We start from the raw sequence: 21,441 nt of genomic DNA on the forward strand, positions 1-21,441 counted from the left end.
GGCTCGTTTTTAGAGTTATAGCAGACCGTAACTACCGGCCATGCTACCGTGGCTGGGAGCGACTTGTGTTGTACGTCGTCTGGCAATTTTTCGTGAGTCTGTGGCGCTTCCTGTGCTGAAATATTAGTTTTCAGTTCTCAAAAGCGCTAAAGACAGTATTAGAAAAAAAAAAAAAAAAAAAAAAAACATCCAACGCCCCCACGGAGATTCGAACTGCGACTGCGTGAACATGGAGCGGCATTTTAACTAAGTAAAGTAAAGTAAAGTAAAGTAAAAGTTCCTAGTCCCCTTTGATGCGGGGCAGGCGCTAGGTAGCGCCACAGGAAAGAGTTTCAGTTTACAGTTTGTTCGTCGCATTCAAGTTTTCTTTTTGCCCGGTCGGTGTTCTCCGCTCCCAATCCGCTCCGAGCCATGTAGAGTCGGCGGCGGTGTCAATTCGGTCAGCTGACCTTCGTAGCGCGTGTGGCTTGCTTTCGCGTACGAGTGTGCCAAAAGTTCCGATGTTCATCGAAGACACTGTCACTGTGTAGTGTGTATCCTCGCTGGTGTAATCGGCACTGCAGTCTCTGGGGCTTGTGGCCGCTCGTTGCTGGCTAGCTGCTGCGTCGCAGAGTTTGTCGGCGTCAGCGTGCCGGCAGTGCTGCTCCCAGAGGCGGAGGCGTTGCTTCGTGAGCACAGCCTCTCTGGCCCGGTCCTGTGTAGAGTTCCCGCTCAGAGCCAAGCTTTCGGCTAGGACCTTGGCTGCCGAGACGTCTACGGGCATCTTGGGGCATTCGTAGAGGATGTGGTCCACTGTTTCGCTGGGGGCTCCGCACAGCCGGCACCTCGGGTCAGACCCGAACAGTTCGTGTCGGCGCTGTTGTGTAAGGAGCGACCCGGTTCTAGCTTGAAAGAAGAGGCCGCTTTCTCGGTCTCCGCGGTAGAACGGCCGTTGTTGTGGTTCTGTAGTGTGTTTAGCGTACAGGGTGAGGCTTTGCTTTTTTGCTACTGCCGCTCTCCAGGCTTTTGTGTTAGCTTCTGTTATTTCCTTTATCGTTACTTTGTCCCAAGCTGCTGCACTTTTTGTTTCGTGTCTCTTGGAGTCCCGGCCGTATTTCGCTTCCAGTGCTGTGATTCTCCTAATCCAGTGCGTCTTGATGTTTCTGTAGCGCAGGTGGAGGTATATTCGTTTGCTCACATTTGTTTCTGGCATGAATTTCAGGCGCCCCGCATACAGGATTTTGGATCTTGCTTCGCGAATTTCGTAGGGGGACCAGCCCATCTCCCCTGTGACCGCTGCTGTTGCCGTGGCTGAGTTTCCTCCGAGTAGCCACCGTCCCAGTTCATTTTGGTGGCGGTCAAGGCACTTCATTGCTGGGGTGGAGTAGGCCAGCACGTCCCCTGCGTAGGTTACTGCTGGTACCCCAAGTGCCTTCCAGAGGGTGCGTCCCACTGTGTAGGGGTTGTACGAGTGCCTTGCCAGATTCCAAACACGGCCTTTTAAGCGGTTAGATTTGGCAAGCAGGGACTTTTCTTGTTGTTCCAGGTAGTTTGGTCGGTCGGTTACTGTTACGCCAAGGTACTTATATGTTGAGGTTTGCTCAATTTTTTTACCTTGGAGCAGGAAAGTATGGCTTACGGTGGCGTCTATGTTCAAGCCCATCCAATTTGTCTTGGCCTGGTTGAATGTAAGCTTGTCTTCCCTTGCCACTCGGGTACAGATGTCTAAGAGGTGTTGCAGGTCCGCTTCTGATTCTGCCATTAGCACGATGTCATCTGCGAAAGCCAGGCTTGAGATTTTTGTATACACTTCTTTTCCATCTGTTGTGGTTGTGGATAGTCTCAGTCCTGGGCCCTCTTCATCCAGCGTTTTCAATAAGTTGTTTATGTAGATGTTGAACAGGGTAGGTGACAGTGGGCATCCCTGTTTGAGGCCCACGGTCAGCTTTATTTCCTCCGAGTTGAGGTCGTGGAGGTTGTACACGGCTGTGCAGTCTGTGTACAGTCCTTTTATAATATCAATAAATTTGGCTCCTACTTGTGTCTCACTCAGCTTTCCCCACAGCTTTTGGTGCGGGATTGAATCATACGCTTTTTCCATGTCCAGGAAGGCCAAATAGAGCTGAGATTTGTCTGCGTGCTTCATTTCCATTGCTTGAGTGAGTGTGAAGATGTGGTCACTTGTGCGGCGGTGCGGTCGAAAGCCGTTTTGGGATTCTGTTAAGATGCCGTTGGTTTCACAGTAGCTTTGTAGTCTGCGGTTTAGCACTGAGCTAAGCAGTTTTGACACGTTGCTTAGCACTGTTATTGGCCGGTAGGCGTTAAGGTCATCTTCGTTGCTTCCTTTGCCTTTGAATATTAGTTTGACCCTCCCTGCTTTCCACTTGGGTGGTATTTTCTGCGTATCCAGGATTGCGTATCCAGGATTAACTCTACGCCATTTCAACAGATGGCGCCAGTAGGTCAAGCTCAGTACGCTCAGTACATACGGCTGGCTGTTCCTAGTTTTTCGTTTTATTTGAGAGTCCCTTGCACAGATACCGCCTGTTCCTCACTCGCCGATTTGTAGACGGGCCCCATGTTGCTGTTAATACTAGTTATGTAGGCGTATCGCCTTTATTTAACCTAAAAGAAGCTATCGGACATGCGTCGTTCGACGACACAAGCCACGGCAGTTGGGCCGGGACCGTGTTTCGCCTGCTGCTTGAGCTGTCAGAATCGCGTGGATTTCACTTGTTGCAACCTCATTTTTCTTAAACGATCTCATATTTACAATCCGTTCGACTAGGCGTGAGCCAATCGTACGTATCCTAAACTCTTCCAAAGCGGCCGCCCGCTTTCGAACGACGGACACGATATGTCTCGGTACCGCGCGGCCAAGTCGCTCCGGTATAGGCTCCGGACAGCGCCCAGAGGGCGACACGGAGCCCGCGACACCCAGCGCCCCCTTCGGCAGATTTGCGCAACACTGGGTCGGTCCCCGCAAGCCGGTACGCTGCTAGCTCGGGGGCGCTCTTCTTTTTGCAGCGCAGATTTAGCATATTACTCGCCTCTTTTGGGCTTAAAACGAAGTAAGAGATTGTAAAGTAATCCTGCCACATAGTGCATGTGAATGGAGAAGGCTTTATTCGGTTTAACTTGCGTATAGGAAGGCATATAAACGCCGCATAGGAGTGATGCCCAGAAGAGAAACGCTTGTACAGCCTGCCTGCGGGGCAAACCTTTCTCAAGATCAGCATGTTTCGCTTCAAAAGAAAACGTAATTTATATTGTTCAATTCACAAAAGAGGAGGCTTTGTCTACAAATATATGAGACGCTGCGCGATGTTTCCGCGCGGGGTATTCCATCCATGTGAGTGCACTTGCATGCGACTGCAGAAATATGGGAGTTACATATAGGTCTTTGAATCGAATGTGATGCTCCATACATGAAATTCGCGTTTGTTGGGGTATAGCGAAACTGCGGACGTTAAGAAGTGCCCGCTTCGCCGAGAAACTTTTGGGCTTTCAGTTGTAGCCCAGTACGCTAGTTGCATACATGTAAGCTCGCCCACACACACAAATAAACTCTTCACGAGAAGGCTATCACAAGAAATTCTTTGGGCAGGGATGGGATGGGGGAGGTGTAAGCAGAACATCTAATAGGCGTATCGGAATAAATTACGGAATATTCCTATTCGGGTATTTTTTTCTCTCCACGCCAACGGGTTTGGCGGGAGACTTCCGTTAGGAAGGAATAGTAGCGCCTTTTTTCCGTCAACACATTTACAACAAAAGTCACGGGAGAAAAATTTAGTTGCCCGAGTACACCCCTCACTGGTCCAGAGTGACCGCAATCACAATGGATGGGATAAATAAAGCTTGTCCTCCTCCTCCTCCTCCTCCCCGAACGCGAACTTTTTTTTCCTGTGTACATACTGTTCCAACTTTTATTTCGGCACGTCTTAGCTCTATTTTTCTTTCCTTTTCAGTGACTTAGACAACCATTTCATTGTTTCTTAATTTTGCACGAAGAGGCGGTGATTTTCTCGCGAAGCATTTGGGAACATAAACGCCTAAAAGTGTCCGCGCCCCGTATGTGGTTATTTGTATTTAATTCGGCGGTATAAGCACGTGGAATATTAGATGAAGCAGACTAGAACCGCTGGGTGATAAAACTACGATGCTATAATTGTGCTTGGGGGCCCTCTTTGTTGTCAAATTAGAGCGCACTTATGTGTATTGACCGCCTGCTAACCAGCCTACTAACAAGCTGATCGTACACCACGGCAGCATGTAATCCGCTCGCTTAATGTGGGCCTTTCAAGATTCAGTAACCGTTGTCGGTATCTGCAAAAAAAAAAAAAAAAAACAGAGAAGAAGAGTCCGCGGGAGAATGCAAAGCTTTGAACACATGCTTCCCAGTTGTGCTAGCCTACGGCGCGGCAGCGAGGCAACAGCATTTTATCAGTGCCCCGTTTTATTTGGAGGCTTCCCGCGACTATATCACATTTTGCACGACTTTGTTGCACTGTGTAGCACATATACGCACAAATAACGTTGTAACAAACGTTTTTTGCAAAGTTGCGTTCACTGGCGCTGAAGGGGGTCGGCGCGGCGGGACCGCCCCAGAGTTGCGCGTGTCTGTCGCGGCTAGCGCTGCGCTCGCGCGGCAAACTTCGCTGTCCGGAGCCTATACGGTAGGGTTCTGCGCATGCGCGGCGGCGTCCAGACGGTAGACGTTACCGTACCGGAACCGTTTTTCCGATCTGCTATAACTCTCTATTTACGGCTTTCGTCGCAAGTGAACTTGCGAATTGAATTGTCAACGCGCGCAGTACAATCAACAACTCATGTTTAGCTAGGTTTTCGCAAAGTGACAAGCAGGTTTACAGTGTGGAAACCCAGCTTCTAGGACCTCACAGTCAGCACAAGTTTTCTGTTACGGCTGCTCTGTTGACCATTTGCGTTCCTTTTAAAATCTAACAGGTGCCTGCAACAGCGAGATGTGTATAAGGTCGCTTACGAACCCTAAAGATGGCAATAAATGAAGTTGCGCTGTTGCAGATGTAGTAAAACATTTCCTTTTTAATTATTTCTCGTTGCGAATCAGCACAACTGGTTCCCGGTAACTACTTTGTTTTGCAAACTGAATATCGCATTTGTCTTGGCATTTAATTCTTGAGGATTGGTTAAAAAATGAAATTCTGTGCATTTAGTGACGTCTCTCATAGAAACCCGCCAGAACCGTCACCCGCGCGCGTCCGGCCCCGGCAACGGCGCCGACAACGAGGCTTGTTACACGCCGGCCAAAAGATACAGTACGTCTTATCAGCGTGGGGGATTTATCAGCGTTTCGCAGTGCGCGGAGAGTGAGCCGAGTGGGTCGTACTTCGGAGACGCCAAACCACCGCCAAGCCAGCCGAGCTGCGACCACTCCGACGACGCCGTGTTTACTTGCGATCGGTGGCTGCTGTGTTGGGGCAGCAACCGCAGCGCTTACGATACCTCGCCTATTTAGGCTCTCAAAAGACCCAGAGAAGCGGCGCGATGGTTACAGAGCATCACCGTAACGACTGGACGCCTGGAAACGTGCGGAGCTATGCGAGGTAAGTGCGCAGTTAGAAAATTATGTTTCTTGCGTGTTTCTCCACTGCTTGGTGATACGTATGACATGGTAACCACGCGCGCCTACGTCGAATTGTTAATATGCGAACTTTGCACCGCATAATTAGGGTCGAAACAAACTGAACGTTGTAAAATACGCCTTTCGCGAGTTAATAACAAAGACGCAATTCAAATCAAGCAGGCTCGTTCGTAAGATTCCGTTGATATGAATCTTAGGGGACCGCCACCGCGCTGTCACCGAAATTTAAAACAACAAAAAACTTTGTGGTGCACATTTGTGCGCTTCTTGGCCGTTATGGAAGCACCATGCCGAAAGTTAAAAGCGCACTAACCGAAATACGAAATGGCGCTCGGTAGTCGAAACCGTCGAGGCTCCTTTTTTTACGTGCATGCATGTATCGCTGGGCGCTCACGGAGATGTCTAGAAAGTTCTGGGGGATGTCAGTGGACCTATTGGACTTTTAAAAAGTGTGATAAGTGCGGGATAATTGCTTGCCTCAAGCCTCTCGCGAGCAACGCTTTCCAGATCAATCGCAAAAGCCTTGTCTCCGCTCCCTGTGCATAAGAAATACATAACACATTGCAGACAGCTGAGGGAAACTAAGGCACGTGTTCGAGCAGTATTCGGGCGCAAACTCTAAGAAACAAATATTACACAGCCCGAAACAGCGCGAACATCTTTACGTGGACGTAAATAAATATGCGTCTATCTGAACTATGCATTTCTAGCCAAACATGTAATTCAGACAGTAATGAGCCCCTCTTGCAACGTTTTGTTTCACCTGTTCCTTGGCTCAGCAGCATTCATGAGGTTGGATACTCATGCTTTTGGTGTCACATACAACTAAATCGAGACTTGTGGCCAGACTGAGAGGCCCTTGTTGCAACCAGCCGATGGGACCACAATGTTTGTAGTTGAATTCACTAACAGCGGTGCCACCGGTTTCGTGGGATGCTCAATCGTGTTTGTTTTGTCTGTATTGCTGTTTGCTTTGTTTTATGCTCGCAGTGATATGGCCTGTAGTACAGACCTCTGGGTTGCTGCAAACGTACTGTTGCAGACTGGGTGACATAAGCTATTAATGTCCTTTTTATCTTACAGTTTGATCAACAAACCGACGCTCCACTGCAGTCTACATTCCTATGGCCTTGGTTAGCGTCAAGTACCAGCGCAAAAAAGGGCACCATCAACCTTTTTTCACGGTTAGAATGTCTGTAATGGTAAGCACACAGTTGTCATTACATTTTTGAGGGGTCTGCACAAGTCCAGCAGAATTTTGAGCTGTCTACAAAGCCCATCGGCGTGACTAGCTTGGTTCATCTGTCCATTGGCAAACAGACATGTTGCAACAAATTAATTGAGGCATTTGTGTGCTGATGTCCTTTGAATGCATATGTTTCGTTACTTGTTGAAGACTTTTATTCCTACGTCGTGTTTCCTTCCCTTTCCCCATGTTCCTTTCTTTGTCTTTTGACCTCCCTCCTCTGCCTTCTTCACCTTCTGTGCCACTTGAGTTTCTGAGGCACCGCTCCCTTCCAGGCTTTGAGGCTTGCTGGAGCCATTATGACCACTTTGCTAGCTCTAAGCACACGCACAAGCTCTACCTTGATGCACGGAAAGAAAGTTTATGTGTTGTTTTTATAAGCCACAGTAATTTGGAGTGTGAAGGAGCCGATAGTGCGTGGCTGTCTTAAGCAACCGTCTTGAGAGTGGGTTTAGAAAATGTCTCAAATGGTCTTAAGCTGGTTTGTAACCGCACATTCTCTAAGCCATTTTTTACTCTACCGCAGCCTCACACGCCTGCAAGCGCCCCTGTGGTCAAGTCGCAAGTCACGGACAGCTCCTCTTCCAACGTAGATGTGGTATGCACACTTTCTATGGAACTCACTAAGCATTGTGCCATGTCTGAGTCCCCTCCTAAATGGATGGGGCAAGAAGTAAGCACAGAGATGGGGAACTTGCCTTTGCCTAAGCAGTTGTCAGGTTGTTCCATCCTGCTGAACAGTGGGGCCGCACAGTGATGGAAGCATCACACAGCATTTCTGTGACCCTTTGGTGCTAGGGCATCCTGTGCGCCTTACCACTAGAAAGGACGGCGTAAAGAGCGGAGTAACTGCTTTTTCACCCTTATACATGCTGGCGTAAAGGTTAAAATGAGAACCGATATTGTTGTGAAGATAGGTTCCCCGTGTTTTTGACGCCCTGTGGCAAAATCATGACATATCAAAAAAAAGGTGGGATGATGCTGCTCACTGACATGAAAAACTGTGTGAACTGTACCAGGTTCCTTATTAGGAATGCTAGTCATATCTTCACAGAAGTGGGGAGTGTCCTCATCTGAAGCTGTGATGCCATTCCATCCTCACTTAAAAAAGACTGCAAAGAGCAAGCATGATGGTTGCACTGGTGAGGATTGGTTGTGGAATGACTGGAGTGCAGAGCGTCACATTACCTACCAGGCTGAGTTCACACAGGCACAGATTTTGGGACAAGAACCCAAGTAATGCATTAAAAAATGGCAGGCAGTAGAATGTTGCCAATGACTTAGCTCGAATGACCTAACCAAACTACCATTAGAGCTCTGTATGTCTCTTTTTATTTGAAAGTAGGTCGTGTCAGTAACATAATAAAATATTGCAAAATTAACCACCTCATACATACAGTTCAACTTGCACCTTTCATGTTTCTTGTAAAGAGCTCGCACTGTATGGTGGAATCACATTTTTTGGATGACTCGGAGTCCACAAGAAAAATCGGTTCGAAGAGAATGAAGAAAATTCCAATAAACTATTGACATCACAAAATTTCTAATGCCTTGTGCACCAGTACCAATAAGGAACCTTCCTTCCTTTTTTTTCTACGTGAACTGCAACAGGCCCCTTAGGAAGCAACACTGGTGGCTAAAAGGCATTATTTTTTTACTTTTCAGGTTAACTTGAATGTTTATTTGTATTTTATTATCTGATATTGTCTTTTTTATTAAATTTTCTTAAAGCACTTTAGTTGCTGGGTTAATCTTATAAACAATTACAAGCAAACAAAACAGCAAGCTGTGCAGTGAGGGGTGGTGGCATTGAAAGCCTGGGACCCTTGTGAGCGTAATTTTTTAATAATCTCGCAAGCTTGATTTCAAAATTTAGCAATGGTTGAGTAAAAATATTACATAGACACCACAAGTAGTGATTGAATTGTGTTCTGAAAAGCCGTATAGGTTCCCAGAATTTTCAAATCGGAAGGCCCTGTTGATTTAGACAACCTCTTGTTTGTCAAATTGGGAGGGGGAGTATGAAAAAGCTTGGTTAATATGTTAGCCTCCAACTGGACTTAGCAGTGAACAAGTGTATGTAAATACATTCTGTGCATGCACTTTGTGCCTAATCCTTGCAAATCTTTGTGCTTAAGAAATTCTCTGCTGCAGGGTGCAGCACTACTTTGGCCAGACCCCAAGGTACAGGAACCTGCACCAGACCCAGAATGGTATGCTTTTACGGTGTCTTATTACACCGTGTGAATAATATAGCAGTACAGCTGAGAGCATAAATATTAGCTTGCTTTTTTCCCTCGAGCAAGATGTGATGCGACATTGAACTGTTGCGTTTAATTCCTTCTTTCTGATATTATTGCGTTGTAAATACTTTAACTCTTTCGCTACCGCCGGAAAATTGACTAATTTTAGGGGTCCAAGAAAACATTTTTTTTCCTGCTAAAAAATTGGTTAGGCACTAATTGCAGGAGCACAAAATGCAGATTATTTAACGGCATTTCCAATAATACCAGTGTTTTAAAGGTTTTTATATATCATAGTTGTAAAAAAAATATCAAAACCAAAATTTTTGTCAATTTGTCGACAAAAATGATAAAAAAGGAGTTGTGTATATCAAACCACCGGTAGTAGAAAAAAATTAGAATATGCATCTTGTAGGAAAACATTTCAAAAACGCGCCCTAGAAAAAATGTCGACTTGCACGGAACAGTGTGTCAGATATAAAAAAAAATGTTAGCATGCACGGTGCTCGTGTCATGTGGTGAAGCCCAACCTCCAATTCAAAATGTGCAATTTCGGGTGGTTTCCTGGAATAAATCTGGCGGTTTGTCATTATCAGAGGCACCAATTTGCCCCCCACATAACGTAAAAACATCTTGTCAATGGCTGACTTTGCATTTACAGCGAGCACAATATTTGGGACAAGCACACGATGCGGGAAAAAACATGCAGGAAGTTGAAAACGGAACGCCGTGGCTGATGCTTGTTGTCGTTCATGGTCAGTTATCTCTCAAAGCATAAGGCTGAGCTTTATTATCATCTTCGTACTCGCAATTGTAGCCTTGCTCGCAAAAATGAGGTACGATGAGCTAGAATCGTGCCCTGCGATCTTTGGCAGAGTAGCAGTTGAGCGCTGAAAAAGATCAGCACAACGAGCCTCCTCTATTGCAGCGCCACCTAACATTTTTCAAATGAAACAGTACAAAAGCTTATCAGAGACTCCGTCCGAATAGACAGTTCAACAAAGCAGCAACATTAGACACCCGGATATACCCTCGCATGGAAACGAAACTGGAAGGCAAACAGCTGGCAGTGTAAGGCCGGTTTGAAGCGCTGTCCTCAGCGGAACAGATATCTGGCGACTGGGTGTGATATTTTGACTTGCATCTGAAGTTCTTATCGCAGAAATCGGGTTAGGGTGGGGGAAATCAGGAGCGGCGTGCTTTGTTCGAGGATCAGTCGCGGACGCTTCAGGCGCCATGGCAGGTAGCCTTGAAGTTGGGTAACTGCGTAGTAGCGCTAAATATGAATTTCGCGATGCAGAAACGAAACCGAAACTGTTGTAAACTGTTTGCAAATGGTCCTGGGGTAAGTAGAACTACCACAGTACTTAGAACGTGCGCAAAGGCAATAAAACTGCCTAAAATCATAAAGTAGCTTTGCAACCAGGCACTGCTTGACATTTGCAGCCGATTTCTGGGATTATTACTATCAGAGCGCGAACCTGACGATTGAAAATTGTTTGCTAGTTCCCCATTCACGCCCTGATAGCAAAAAACAAGCGCTGGTGCAGAGTAATTACGAGTTGCACGCATTCTTCGTTGGTAGCCGTGACGCGCGATGACCACGCCCCTTTTCCACACCCAGGTGATTCAAAAGCGTGTCAAAAATCACATTTCCGTTGCAAAAATGAAAACAAAACTGATTTTGAAAGGCCATTTTTTGATATAACTCCGAAAAGCTTTACTTGTTTGAGAAACGCCTAAAACGCTATGAAAAGGCGCTCCCAAAGGAATCGACCAAACTGATCGATTTTGATAGGCGCGGTAGCGAAAGAGTTAAGGCCTGTCCCTTAGACCTATCAACTGATAAAATAGAATGACATGCACAAATAGTAGAGTGGAAGAGGACTTTCGGCCCATAACTGCTAGTGAACACAATCTGCATTCCAAACCCACTCCAATATAGTCTTCCTGCATAGTGCTTTGGCATCTGAGCTGTGGAAGTTTCTTGTTGAATGCAGGAACACCGGCAGCTCATAAAATTACCTGGAAGTGAATTTCTGGAGCCGTTACTTATGTGGGAATTCTGCACTTCTCCAAGGGAAATTAGTTATTTTATTTATAGTGCAAGTAAAACCTCAGTCTATTTCTGACGCTCAGCATCAGGCACCCTCCCCACCAATTCTGAAATTATCATGGGATGTTGAAGTAGTGGTTTTCAGTTTGGTATGATAGCATCTTGATCTTTGAACTTGTGGGTCTTTTTTTGTGGGCCGTCCTTAGCAGTCATGTCTTCTTTGCGTTCTTCGACAGCTCACTTAGACTTGTTTGCCTCGATTCTTCTGACCCGTCTTGCGCATGGCCAGGGTCCTATTCTCCGAGAGGTGCAGCTTGTTCCACTTCTTCAGAGGCAGCTGGAAATCCCTGGGCTTAACAACCATGGAAATAGGGTCCTGCATTATTGCAGTGCCTCCGCTGTTCGTCTCTTGTGAATCCTCACTGCTTGCGACACTTATGTTTTTGTTGCGCTCCTTGGCTGCAACTACATGTTTAACAGTTGAGTACGAATTTCCTAGGTGAACTTTCCAACAGTGCTTCTGCGTGTCCTACTTCAAGAACAGCATTGCCTACAAAGCAGCTTTTGTGGCCCAGTGGCCAATCAAAAGGTGACAAGTTTATGTTGCTCGCTTCATCAAAATTCTTGCAGGATGTCGAAATAACAGTTGGTCGTCAAGCAGTGGGACAGTCTTTGTATTCAACGGGTTGCGTGCACTGTTTCTCTGTAGGCTTGGAAAAGGGAACCGGTGCCCTCGGATGCACAGCATGTCTGCTTTTCACACAAAGAGGCCTCTCCATGCAGTTGCTGCTGTGGCGGAGGGCACTTGTGAGAGTGTGTTGTTAGGAGAACCGCTTAAACTGATTTCTCGTTGATAGGCGGGGTGTCCTTGTGCTCTTCATGTACCTCATACCAAAACTGAAGCTCTGTCGAGGGCTGGAAACATTGACAAGGGGCTGGTTTGCTTGAGCTTGTTACTGTGCAGAACAGCTATCTCTGTTTAGCATTCGACAGCTCCTGCTCTTTGCTTTGGCCACCGTCAAATCACGTTTGTCTTTCAATCTATGCCAAAACTGTGTTGCTTGATGAGGTGCTGTCATTGCGTACATTGCCCTTGTGTACAGTCGTTTTTCTTCTTTGCCTTGGATAAGGCTTCGGTTCTTGAGATGTGCGTACTAATGTTGCTGTAATGTCATCCAGCTGTACATTGCCTTTCTTCAAGTCCTCACATAGTCATGAACAAGTGATCATGAAAATATGATCCAGTACACACAGTAGGGCAATTTCATCCTATTCAAGTCCAATTTTTTTGGGGGGCATGGCTTAATTCTAGTAACAAAGTTGGGAAACGTGGTTTTACAGTTATAGCAACAGCGACCCAGTATTGGACGTCCACAAACAGTATTTCAGTTTTGCATGTTTTGGTTCACATTTGCATGTTCACATTTCATTTGTCCACCACTGTATGTCCTTAGCTACTGCAACGAGGTCTTCCTGGGTGCTCTTTAATGGGCCTTGTGGCATCCATCCTGAAGACGTCTCAGTACCATTAACCCGTTTTTAAGCCTTCGAGTCTTGCCACTTGCGACTTTCCAGTACCCGACTCCTATCAGTGCTTTGATGGTGCCATCTGATGCGACAGCTTCATTGGCAAGGTAAAGGTCACTGATCTCCCATGCAAAAAGTAAAAACCGTGAACGGATTTGCACTGCATGTCAAGGGTACCTCGAGGGCTTCGACTAAGACAAACTTGTTGTGCTGGCTTGGAATAAGCAGCTCCATGCATCTTGGGGTTTGCTTGCGAGAGGGCATTTTGCCTATGTTTGTAATTTGGGACACTCTTTTCCGATTACTTTACAATGAAGGTTTTTCGCTATGCTGTCCATGACCAATGTCCACTGGCTATTACCGCCGAGAAGGCAATGAAGAAGTTGCAGCCTAGCGGAACCACTTGCCCAAACTGTCGCTGTTTGCAGCAAAACGGTATTCGTCACATGTGTCAGAGGGTTCCCAGACAGTTTATCGAACGCCGTTTTATCGAACAAATGCCCGTTTTATCGAACGCCGTTTCATCGAATGCCGTTTTATCGAACCACCTACGTCCGTTTTATCGAAAGTGTGGTTCGGCGGCTTTCATTGTAATTTTCGGGGTTTATTTTGTTTAACTGGCCATCGCATTAACCTAACCTGCAGTTAGCTCCAATCTACATTGTCTCTGCCGTGCATTACATATAAAAACCTGCTTATATTTTTTGGAGCATCTCTCTCGTGTTTTCGATCACCTTTGTTTTATTAGATTTTTAAATTTTTTTGCGTCTTCATTGATTGCACTCAAGCATGTACGTCCCTCTTGTTTATATGACAGAATTCAACACTATACTATAATAACAAACCTAACCGCATGAGCAATATACTTTGGATGTGTATTTAGGTTGGTGTTGCCAAATATATCCTTCCGCCATGGTTCATCATTACGTGGTAAAAACTCTTGTCCTCCCCCAATTTTTCTAGTCATGTGGTTTGCGTGTAACTCCCACGCGGACCATGTGGTCGCATTGTTTGCATCTGGAGAAATCTCGTGCCAAGAACTTCTGAAAGATTGAATGGAACACGGGAAGGAGGGAAGGGGGGGGGACGACGACAATGAAAGTGAGGCCCCAACAGAGGTGGTGGAGTCTGGGAGAACTCGTCACAAGTGAACCTGTCACAGCCAACTCGTCATATGTGAACTCATCAAAAGAGCTAGAAACACATATGTCGGAGCAGGCTTTTACTAGCTGTCCAGTTGAAAGTTTTGACACTGGACGCACAAGCGCTGATTTGATTGATTTTGGGGTTTAACGCGTCCGAGAAAGACCTCAGCAACTAGGCGCGCCATAGTTGAAGGCTCCGGATTAATTTTGACCACTTTGAAATCTTTTATGCGCGCCAAAATCTTGACACACGGGGGTTTTCGCTTTTCGCCTTCACCCAAAAAACGCCCACCGCGGCCGGGATACAACCCATGACCTTGGGCTTAGCACCACAGCGTAGAGTCATTAACACCGCCTTATCCCTTGAGCCAACGCGACAGGGTTGCTCAAGTGCCAAGAAATGAGTTACATAAACACACCCGGGAAAGTAATGATGTAGCGATACAAAGCCGGACTATGAAAAACTGAGAAGCATATCAGGACATTATAGCCTATACGCTACAATGGCGTGTATGCTGTGGATCAGATGGGGGAATATACAGAGACGGAGAGTCGTTATAGAAGATCCGCCTGCCCAATGAACCAAATAAGAAATTGACGGAGAGAATCCCTTGCACATCCCCAAAACATTAAAGGCATGTAAGAAATAAAATGCGTCTACTTTAAATACTACAAATTTCGGTAAATAATAATAAGAAACCGCTGTGGAGACAATCTTTTTGAATTACGTAGCATAGAGGAAACAAAAATAATATACTGCAGAAGGCTCAAATGAAAAGGCTGAGAAAAACATTTTTGATAAAACGGCTTCGATAGAACGCCCGTCGATAAAACGGTGTTCGATGAAACGGCATTCGATAAAACGCTGTTCGATAAACTGTCCGGACCCCGTGTCAGAGTGCTGTTCACTTGGACTCCTTTTGTGACAGACTAACTGCTCCTGGGTGTCTGTTGCCAAACAACTGGTATCTTTAAGGTCACACAAGAATTTTTTAGTGTCGGCAGTGACAGATTTGCTAACTCAGGAATCATGCTTTTCGATATTCCTTGGTGCAGTGAAGTTTCTTGCAGCAACGGCTGCTTCATTCGAGTAGGTAATTTTGCTCGAGGGTTAAATTTTGTCACACCTAGTAAAGGTTGGTTTTTGCATTGCAAAACTGGCAGCTTTGTTATTTCTGGAAATGGTGGTAAGTGCAAGTAAGGGCTTTTTCTGGCGAGTAAACTCACCCGATACGGTTTCAAAGCCTCTTCACTGCTACGGACTTCTACTGCTTCCGTGCCTCTGGACTTCTTTTTAAAAAGAGGCCCAGGAGCACCGAAAATGTGTCAGTGGACTGAGCTGCATCAGCTTCTGCTCACAGTAGTGAGGTAGCCGCTTCTTGATAACCACTGAGCAAGCACTGTACTTCTGCTTCACCCCTAGTGCTTCAAAACGAACGTTTTTAACCACTTGGTCGTAGAGACGTCGCAGCAAATGTCTCTTAGCTGAATCAACAGCCTGCAGCTGTAGGAAGTGAGTTGTGGTTAATTGCAAGGTCCTTCCTTCCACAGTGTTCCTCCAGTAGATTGACCGCTATTTGGTAGTTGCTGTCAGAAAGGGAAAGGCTGCTGATCTTGTCGTGTGCCTTCCCAACAAGGTATTTGGTGAGTTATTTGAACTTGTCAATAGTTGACAGCTGTGTGCTGTAGTGTGGTGTCTTCATACTCATTCCAAAAGGAGCGCTCGCCTTGAATCGCTCCATCGAACGTTCCTTGTGCACTCAGTGACCTTGCATTATTTATCGGGGCTTTTGCCATTTGTGGGTATTGATTTTCTTCGCTCCGACGTGAGAGTTTAGCTTTTGCCACACATATGAAAACATGACATGCTTCCACAGCTTTCCACTCGAGCTCAGAGTTGTAATCATACGCAAGTTCTTCAGTCTGTTTGTTGAGTTTCCAAAGTTCATTGTGGGTACACCGACTCAAAGGGTGGCCTGCTAGCGCTTGTGTTAATCCATTCTTGTGAGGGCTTGGGCATGGGATCAACTGAGTTCATTCACGAATGGCATGGCACACCAGTGCGTTCAGGTTCGGACAGCCTAAAGATTGTTGGCAGCTGGAAAGCATTGGGTCTGAACTGGACATATTGTAGTAGCACCGGGCTTTGGTTCAATTGCAAAGGCTGCTTCTTCAGTGGTTTTGAGGAGATGATTTGTCACATCATTCCCAAGTTTTCAGCAACAACTTTTGTGAAAAGACAAGAACCCAGCAACCATCAGCTGCACCATTCAACAGAAGGTGTTTATTAACACATTGCCAAAGAAAAGAAAGGGATCCCGCATGCAGTTAGACTATTCGGTAGGCAGCTTCTTTGCCGACCTTCTACATAGGTATATGCCCTCGTCTGAGAGCCAGCCAACAAACTACTACTTTTTCGTACACCTTGCTGTGGGGTTCATTTCCACATCTAGCGGTATGGTTACGCCTCTTTCTAAGTCGTGGTATTTGTTTCACTTGCTCCGATGAAAAAAGTGAGAAACTTCATTCGGGCAACATTACAGGTTCCAAACATTGTGATTTCGTCTTTCCAGTTGTTAGTGCGTTCACATTTGCCAAATATTGCATAAATATTACACCTCTGCATAATGCAGGGGTCATACAAATGTGCAAAAAGAGCTGCTTTGTTTCCGTGTTTACCTGCAGATCCTTATCGCCATTCAGCCTAGCACTTATGTAGCTGTATGTGTGTGATGCAGTTTCTATAACCGTTATTACTGGGTGTCAATAAATGCTGCAGCCAATTATTGTTTCTGGCTCTTTGGGAAGCCGCTTGTGTTCCAGAGTGTTCAGGCAGCTTGCACACACAGTCGCCGTCTGTGCGAGTGACTGCTCAGTACAGCATATCTTTGTTGCACAAGCTTAGGATAGTTTGTAGATTTACAACCTCACTAGCTTCTTCGAAAGAAGCTAGTAATGGTCAATTTGAATGGCCTGTTTGCAATTAAGGGATCAGAGGAGCTGGCCACGTTCTTTAAGGACAGCCACGAGCAGACGTTCACAGTGTTTTCGGTCGACATTAAAGACTTGTATTACAGCTTACCTTATGGCCGACTGTTGGAGTTTATAGAACATCGACATTTATGGGATGCTCAAGTTTCAAAATTTTGTTGATTTGACAGTGGAGGGGTTTATCGAACTGTTTTCACTTTATTTAAAGTCAACTTTCATGGATTCGTGTGACAGCATTTATCTGCCAGCAAGCAAAATGTGCATTGGGTCCTGTGTGGCTCCAGTTCTCATTGAGGTGTTCTTCGGAGGTTTTGACAGACTAACAGGCTATTTGAACCGCTACAGCAAAGCTAGAACAAAGTTACGTTTGTTCGCTTTGTGCACGACTACCTTGTGTTTAGAGGTGCTGTTGCCTATCAACCAAGTTGTTCTGCCACACTCGGTGCTTTCCCTCAGCATTTGCAGCCGCTCAGTTTAACCCATGAACTTCTCCCGGACAAGACAATAAAATTCATAGACCTAAAACAACGATTCTATGATGGCTGTCCGTGTTGGCAGTACGAGCCTCGAGCATGCCAACCGTTACTTCCTTTCTCGTCTGGACACTCGAAGATTGTAAAGCGGGGTGTCGCTAACTTGTGTATTCTAAACAGCCCCAGGAAATCTTGTCCCCGCAACACGGCAGAAAGCCTGGACTTAACTGACCTAAGCCCGGTTCCCGAGCATCTCTTGATAACAGTTGTGCGCGTGACATTTTGAAAGGATGTAAGGAGGGTATCCGTGTACGGCAACAGAAAGAAGACAAGAGAAAACAGAAATATGCCCTCATTCCTTACAAGCATGGTGTGACAGTCCAAATGCTTATAAAGATTGATGGAAAAGCTGATAAACTTGAACATGTTCAGTCTGCAACACGTACACTCGACGCTCATCAATTACACTCCTGTAGGACCACTAAAAGGTGGTCGAGCTAAGCGGAAAATAGAATAACTATTGGCAAACTACAACGCAGAGTTTCTGGATGGGACCTCTTAATTTGATTAGGCAAAGTGGTGAGCTAAAAGTTACCATACTAAGAAGCAGCTGTACTATAATGTGCAATAAACTGAGCAATTACAGGTGTCTTTTTGTTTTTCTTTCCAGGCAATTCCTTCAGTGGGCAAGATGTCAGAAAATGTGTCGCAGGGATTTTGGAACCCTCCCGTGCAGTTGGCCTAGATGCAATGTGGCCCTCACACAGACATAGGAGCTGCAAGCTACGGCATGAACTTGTCCTCAGAAACGGTGTCATTTGACATTGCATGAGAATCTAGGACGGTACAGACTGAAAAGAAGTTTGTGTACACTGCAGCCTTTGTTGAAACTGAAAAAAGAAATGTAAAATCACTGTGGCCTATTTGATGTCCTACAACGGCACAAGTCTCAAGCTGTTACAGTGAATTGATTAACTTTGTGCAGAGGCCGTTGTGATTAATTCCCCAAGATTTTGCCCGCCTCCCAACAAGAAGGCTGGTAACATCTGCAAAACAGCTTACACAATTCTTGCCTGGTCTGGTCGTGCCTTACTTGTGACTTCCCAGCATTTGTGTATAATTAAAAAATAAAGAAGCCCTCAACTCAACTTGTAAGGAAAGCAAAGTTGTTTAACACACGTCTTTAACACGTTTTTTAAACAAGAATAACTGTTTCTTGCGTGTTCAAGATCTCAGGGAGATTGACTTTTGTTTGACTGCACTTTAAAATGTTGTAAATGATACTGCTCCCCTCTCTCGAGAAAAGTTTGTGTGCTGCTCATATTGTGCATCAAAAGCAGTCAACTGTTTCCACTGCCTTTCTGACATGCACCTGCTCAGTAGGGAGGTTATGAAAATTCAATGTAACTCTGTCTGCAGTACATAGTGCCCCTAAAGGCGTTTTTGTGTTCTGTTCTGGCTTTATTCCATACTGCTCAGCAAAAGTTGCCAATTTGAATGAACCATTTTTTGTCATAAACATTGTTTTTCATGGACCATTGATATTGGACAAGACTACACAACCACACAAATACACGAGTGGCTGGCTGTTGCGGCAAATCTCAAACAACTGGAACTGGCAACCCACACCATGAAAGCTTTCAGCGGCTGCCTCGACTTAGGCCTCTGATCTGTTTCTGCTATCCTGTGACTGATAAAGTTTCTCTGTATCTGTGGCTGACATTGCTAATCCATGTGAGAAGAGTAGTCAGGGAAAAGGGAAATAACTTATGACATATGTACTCTGTTTACAAAAAAAGTAATGTCTAAAGTTAGTGATAAGTGAATTACCGCTGGGAAATTTAGGTAGACTATGCCAATGAAAACAGTGTGTCATCATTGTTTACTTGCTTCCCTGCTTCAAAAAAGTAAATTTACCTTTTAATTCAAAATCTACTTGAATAAAAATTGACTTCCTCGGTTAAAGTTTGAATTGAAACATCTTTAGGGTCACCATTGCAAGGCATGTTTTTCATTGAAAGCTGTTCTTACAAGCTGACAGCCAAATTAATTTATTTACAGTATACCACCATTATAACGAGGCCTTTTGAACAACAAACTGGCTTCACCATAGGCGACACTTACTTCAAAAGCAGATACATGTATGCTGCGGTAAGGACTATAAAACACCTCAAAAGATTTCTTACGAGGCTTTTTTCAGACAATTGCTTTATTAAATGTCATGCTGTCTAGTGATACATCTGCAAGCATGTTGCACGTTGTGAGAGGTGGCATATCAAAAAATGCATGGCCTAACACCTACGCAATCACTGAAGAAGCACACGACTGACAGAAAAATTTTGGTGAGCTCCAGTTCAGGTGAGTATAACTTGACAATTTTTGAACGGTTGTGCTTTGTGTAGAGAATGTTTAAGCTCTTCTGTTACCCTTGCAAGACTGATGAATACAGCCTTCCCCATTTAGTCTGTAAAACCAAGGTGGAACGTCTGAAATATTTTCAGACAATTCAGAAAGGGAACTATTTTTGTAGGGTGAGTAATGCAATATTTCACTGCACTTACGGAGATATACAGGCTGTAGTGTGGTTATATCTCGAAATAAAGCACTGGTACAGTAACTTCTATTTATTTCCGTGAAGATAAAAAAAAAAAACAAGTACGCTCTTCAATCAGCTTGCACAACATTTTAATGCATGCAAAACAATATCCACAACTTCCAAAACTGAATATGAAAAGGGAAAAAAAATTAACCCCGCTATTAGTCATAAACGGTCAAAATATTCGTGCACATGCATGCGTGCCGCCGGCGACGATCAAGGCTCGCCAAACGTAAAAACTTGGTATTCAAGTTCGCCTATTTGACAAGGCGCTTTTACTGGGTCACGGTTTATAACAAAAGGTAGCATGAAAACCTGTTCCTCAAACTATTCATTCCTTATCTAACAAGTGAACGGACGCTTGGGCATGCAATTTCACGACGAGAAAATCGACAGGTTAAGGCGACAAACTTCGTTAATTGTTGTTGCGATCATTACCAACACAGCCCAAATGTTCCGTGCGCGTTGAACAAGCCTTATTAGGGGCTAAATAAGTTACGTGACCCTGAGCACTTGTTAAACGCTGGGGAAAAATGCTGAACAACACCGCTACGTTACCGAGTAACAGCAACTTCTTTGGCACAAACCAGGCGCCTTTCTTGCAGTAACAGCTGACCGCCGCAAAGCTGGTGCGGTCGCCCGATTTTCAAAGCCGGTCGCGCCGATACATGCTGTTACTTCGACATGCCCATGTCCACATGTAAATTATTTTATGATTTTTTTCTTCGCAACTCCCCAATTTAATAACCTGCTCCAAGACAGCCGACAAAACATTTTCAACGGCAGCCCCAGTCTGTCGACGCGTAAATTAAGCCTACGGAACACTTCGACCGATAATGAGCTCGCCCTAAAACTAAATACCATTTACAGTGGCCGGTAACACTCTGCACGCATACGCCAGTAGCCTAAGCGTTGACTATTAACGACAGGGACTGATTATCGGCGTGAAAATAGCTTTCCGCTGCCTTGTTTTCTTACATGACCGATCGAGCTTCCTCACACACCTGGGCGCCGCCATGTTTACGCTGCCCTCCACCGCGGAACCCTCCCCTGAGGCCTTCGGCCGGCGCGGGCCGGCGACTCCCATGCTTTCTCTATGGGCGCGGCGTAAATATGGCGGAACCAACGATTTTTAATGACGTTGTGCGTAAATATGGCGGTGGGACAACAATTTTTCGTGATGTACTTCGTAATCGTTACGTCACAGCATGACAGGCTCCTCCCCCTGACCGAACTCTTGTAAATAGAAGGCTCTGGTGAGGGTTGGTCCGCAGCGACACGAACTAGCGGCGGTCAAAGGTGGGAACTATACCCGAAGCGCAGGCCGTATGAAAGTGCGCGCCCGCCGCTCCTCCAGCCCGGCCGTGCATTTAATTGCTTAAATCCGGTTCGACGCAAGAGAGGGCGCCACCGCCTCAGCAAGCACGCGATGGCTCCTCCTACAGGGCGCTTCTCCGCCGCCCAATCAGCGCGCGCCCTGTGGCAAGAGAAATATTTACAATCTTTGAATACACTTGTACGCTGCACGCTTCGCCGCTCACTAGGTTGGTGGGGGAGCA

At 45.6% G+C, this 21,441-nt stretch overlaps 2 protein-coding genes across 5 annotated transcripts in view; one reads left to right on the top strand and one right to left on the bottom strand.

The window, feature by feature from the left end:
* The window catches only part of LOC144162404 (peroxiredoxin 2-like), a 40,404-nt gene that overhangs the window by 12,602 nt on the left and 6,361 nt on the right, over nucleotides 1-21,441 (bottom strand). The gene's annotated exons all lie outside the window — the stretch shown is intronic.
* On the top strand, nucleotides 373-20,837 carry LOC144162405 (uncharacterized). Of its 4 annotated transcripts, none has more exons than XM_077692916.1 (5): nucleotides 373-5,567; nucleotides 6,689-6,807; nucleotides 7,378-7,449; nucleotides 8,990-9,064; nucleotides 17,957-20,837. In XM_077692916.1, the coding sequence occupies exons 2-5, from the start codon at nucleotides 6,730-6,732 to the stop codon at nucleotides 18,029-18,031; spliced, it is 300 nt and encodes a 99-aa protein (XP_077549042.1). In that variant the 5' UTR covers nucleotides 373-5,567; nucleotides 6,689-6,729; the 3' UTR covers nucleotides 18,032-20,837. The 4 variants fall into 4 exon arrangements, with proteins under 4 accessions (XP_077549042.1, XP_077549043.1, XP_077549041.1 ...); XM_077692914.1 differs by having other exon boundaries at nucleotides 381-5,567; nucleotides 9,006-9,064; nucleotides 17,957-20,836; XM_077692917.1 differs by lacking the exon at nucleotides 6,689-6,807 and having other exon boundaries at nucleotides 375-5,567; nucleotides 9,006-9,064.

Source organism: Haemaphysalis longicornis, unplaced genomic scaffold, assembly GCF_048455015.1.
Source record: "Haemaphysalis longicornis isolate Haplotype H1 unplaced genomic scaffold, Haemaphysalis longicornis Haplotype H1 scaffold_12, whole genome shotgun sequence".
NCBI lineage: Eukaryota > Metazoa > Arthropoda > Arachnida > Ixodida > Ixodidae > Haemaphysalis > Haemaphysalis longicornis.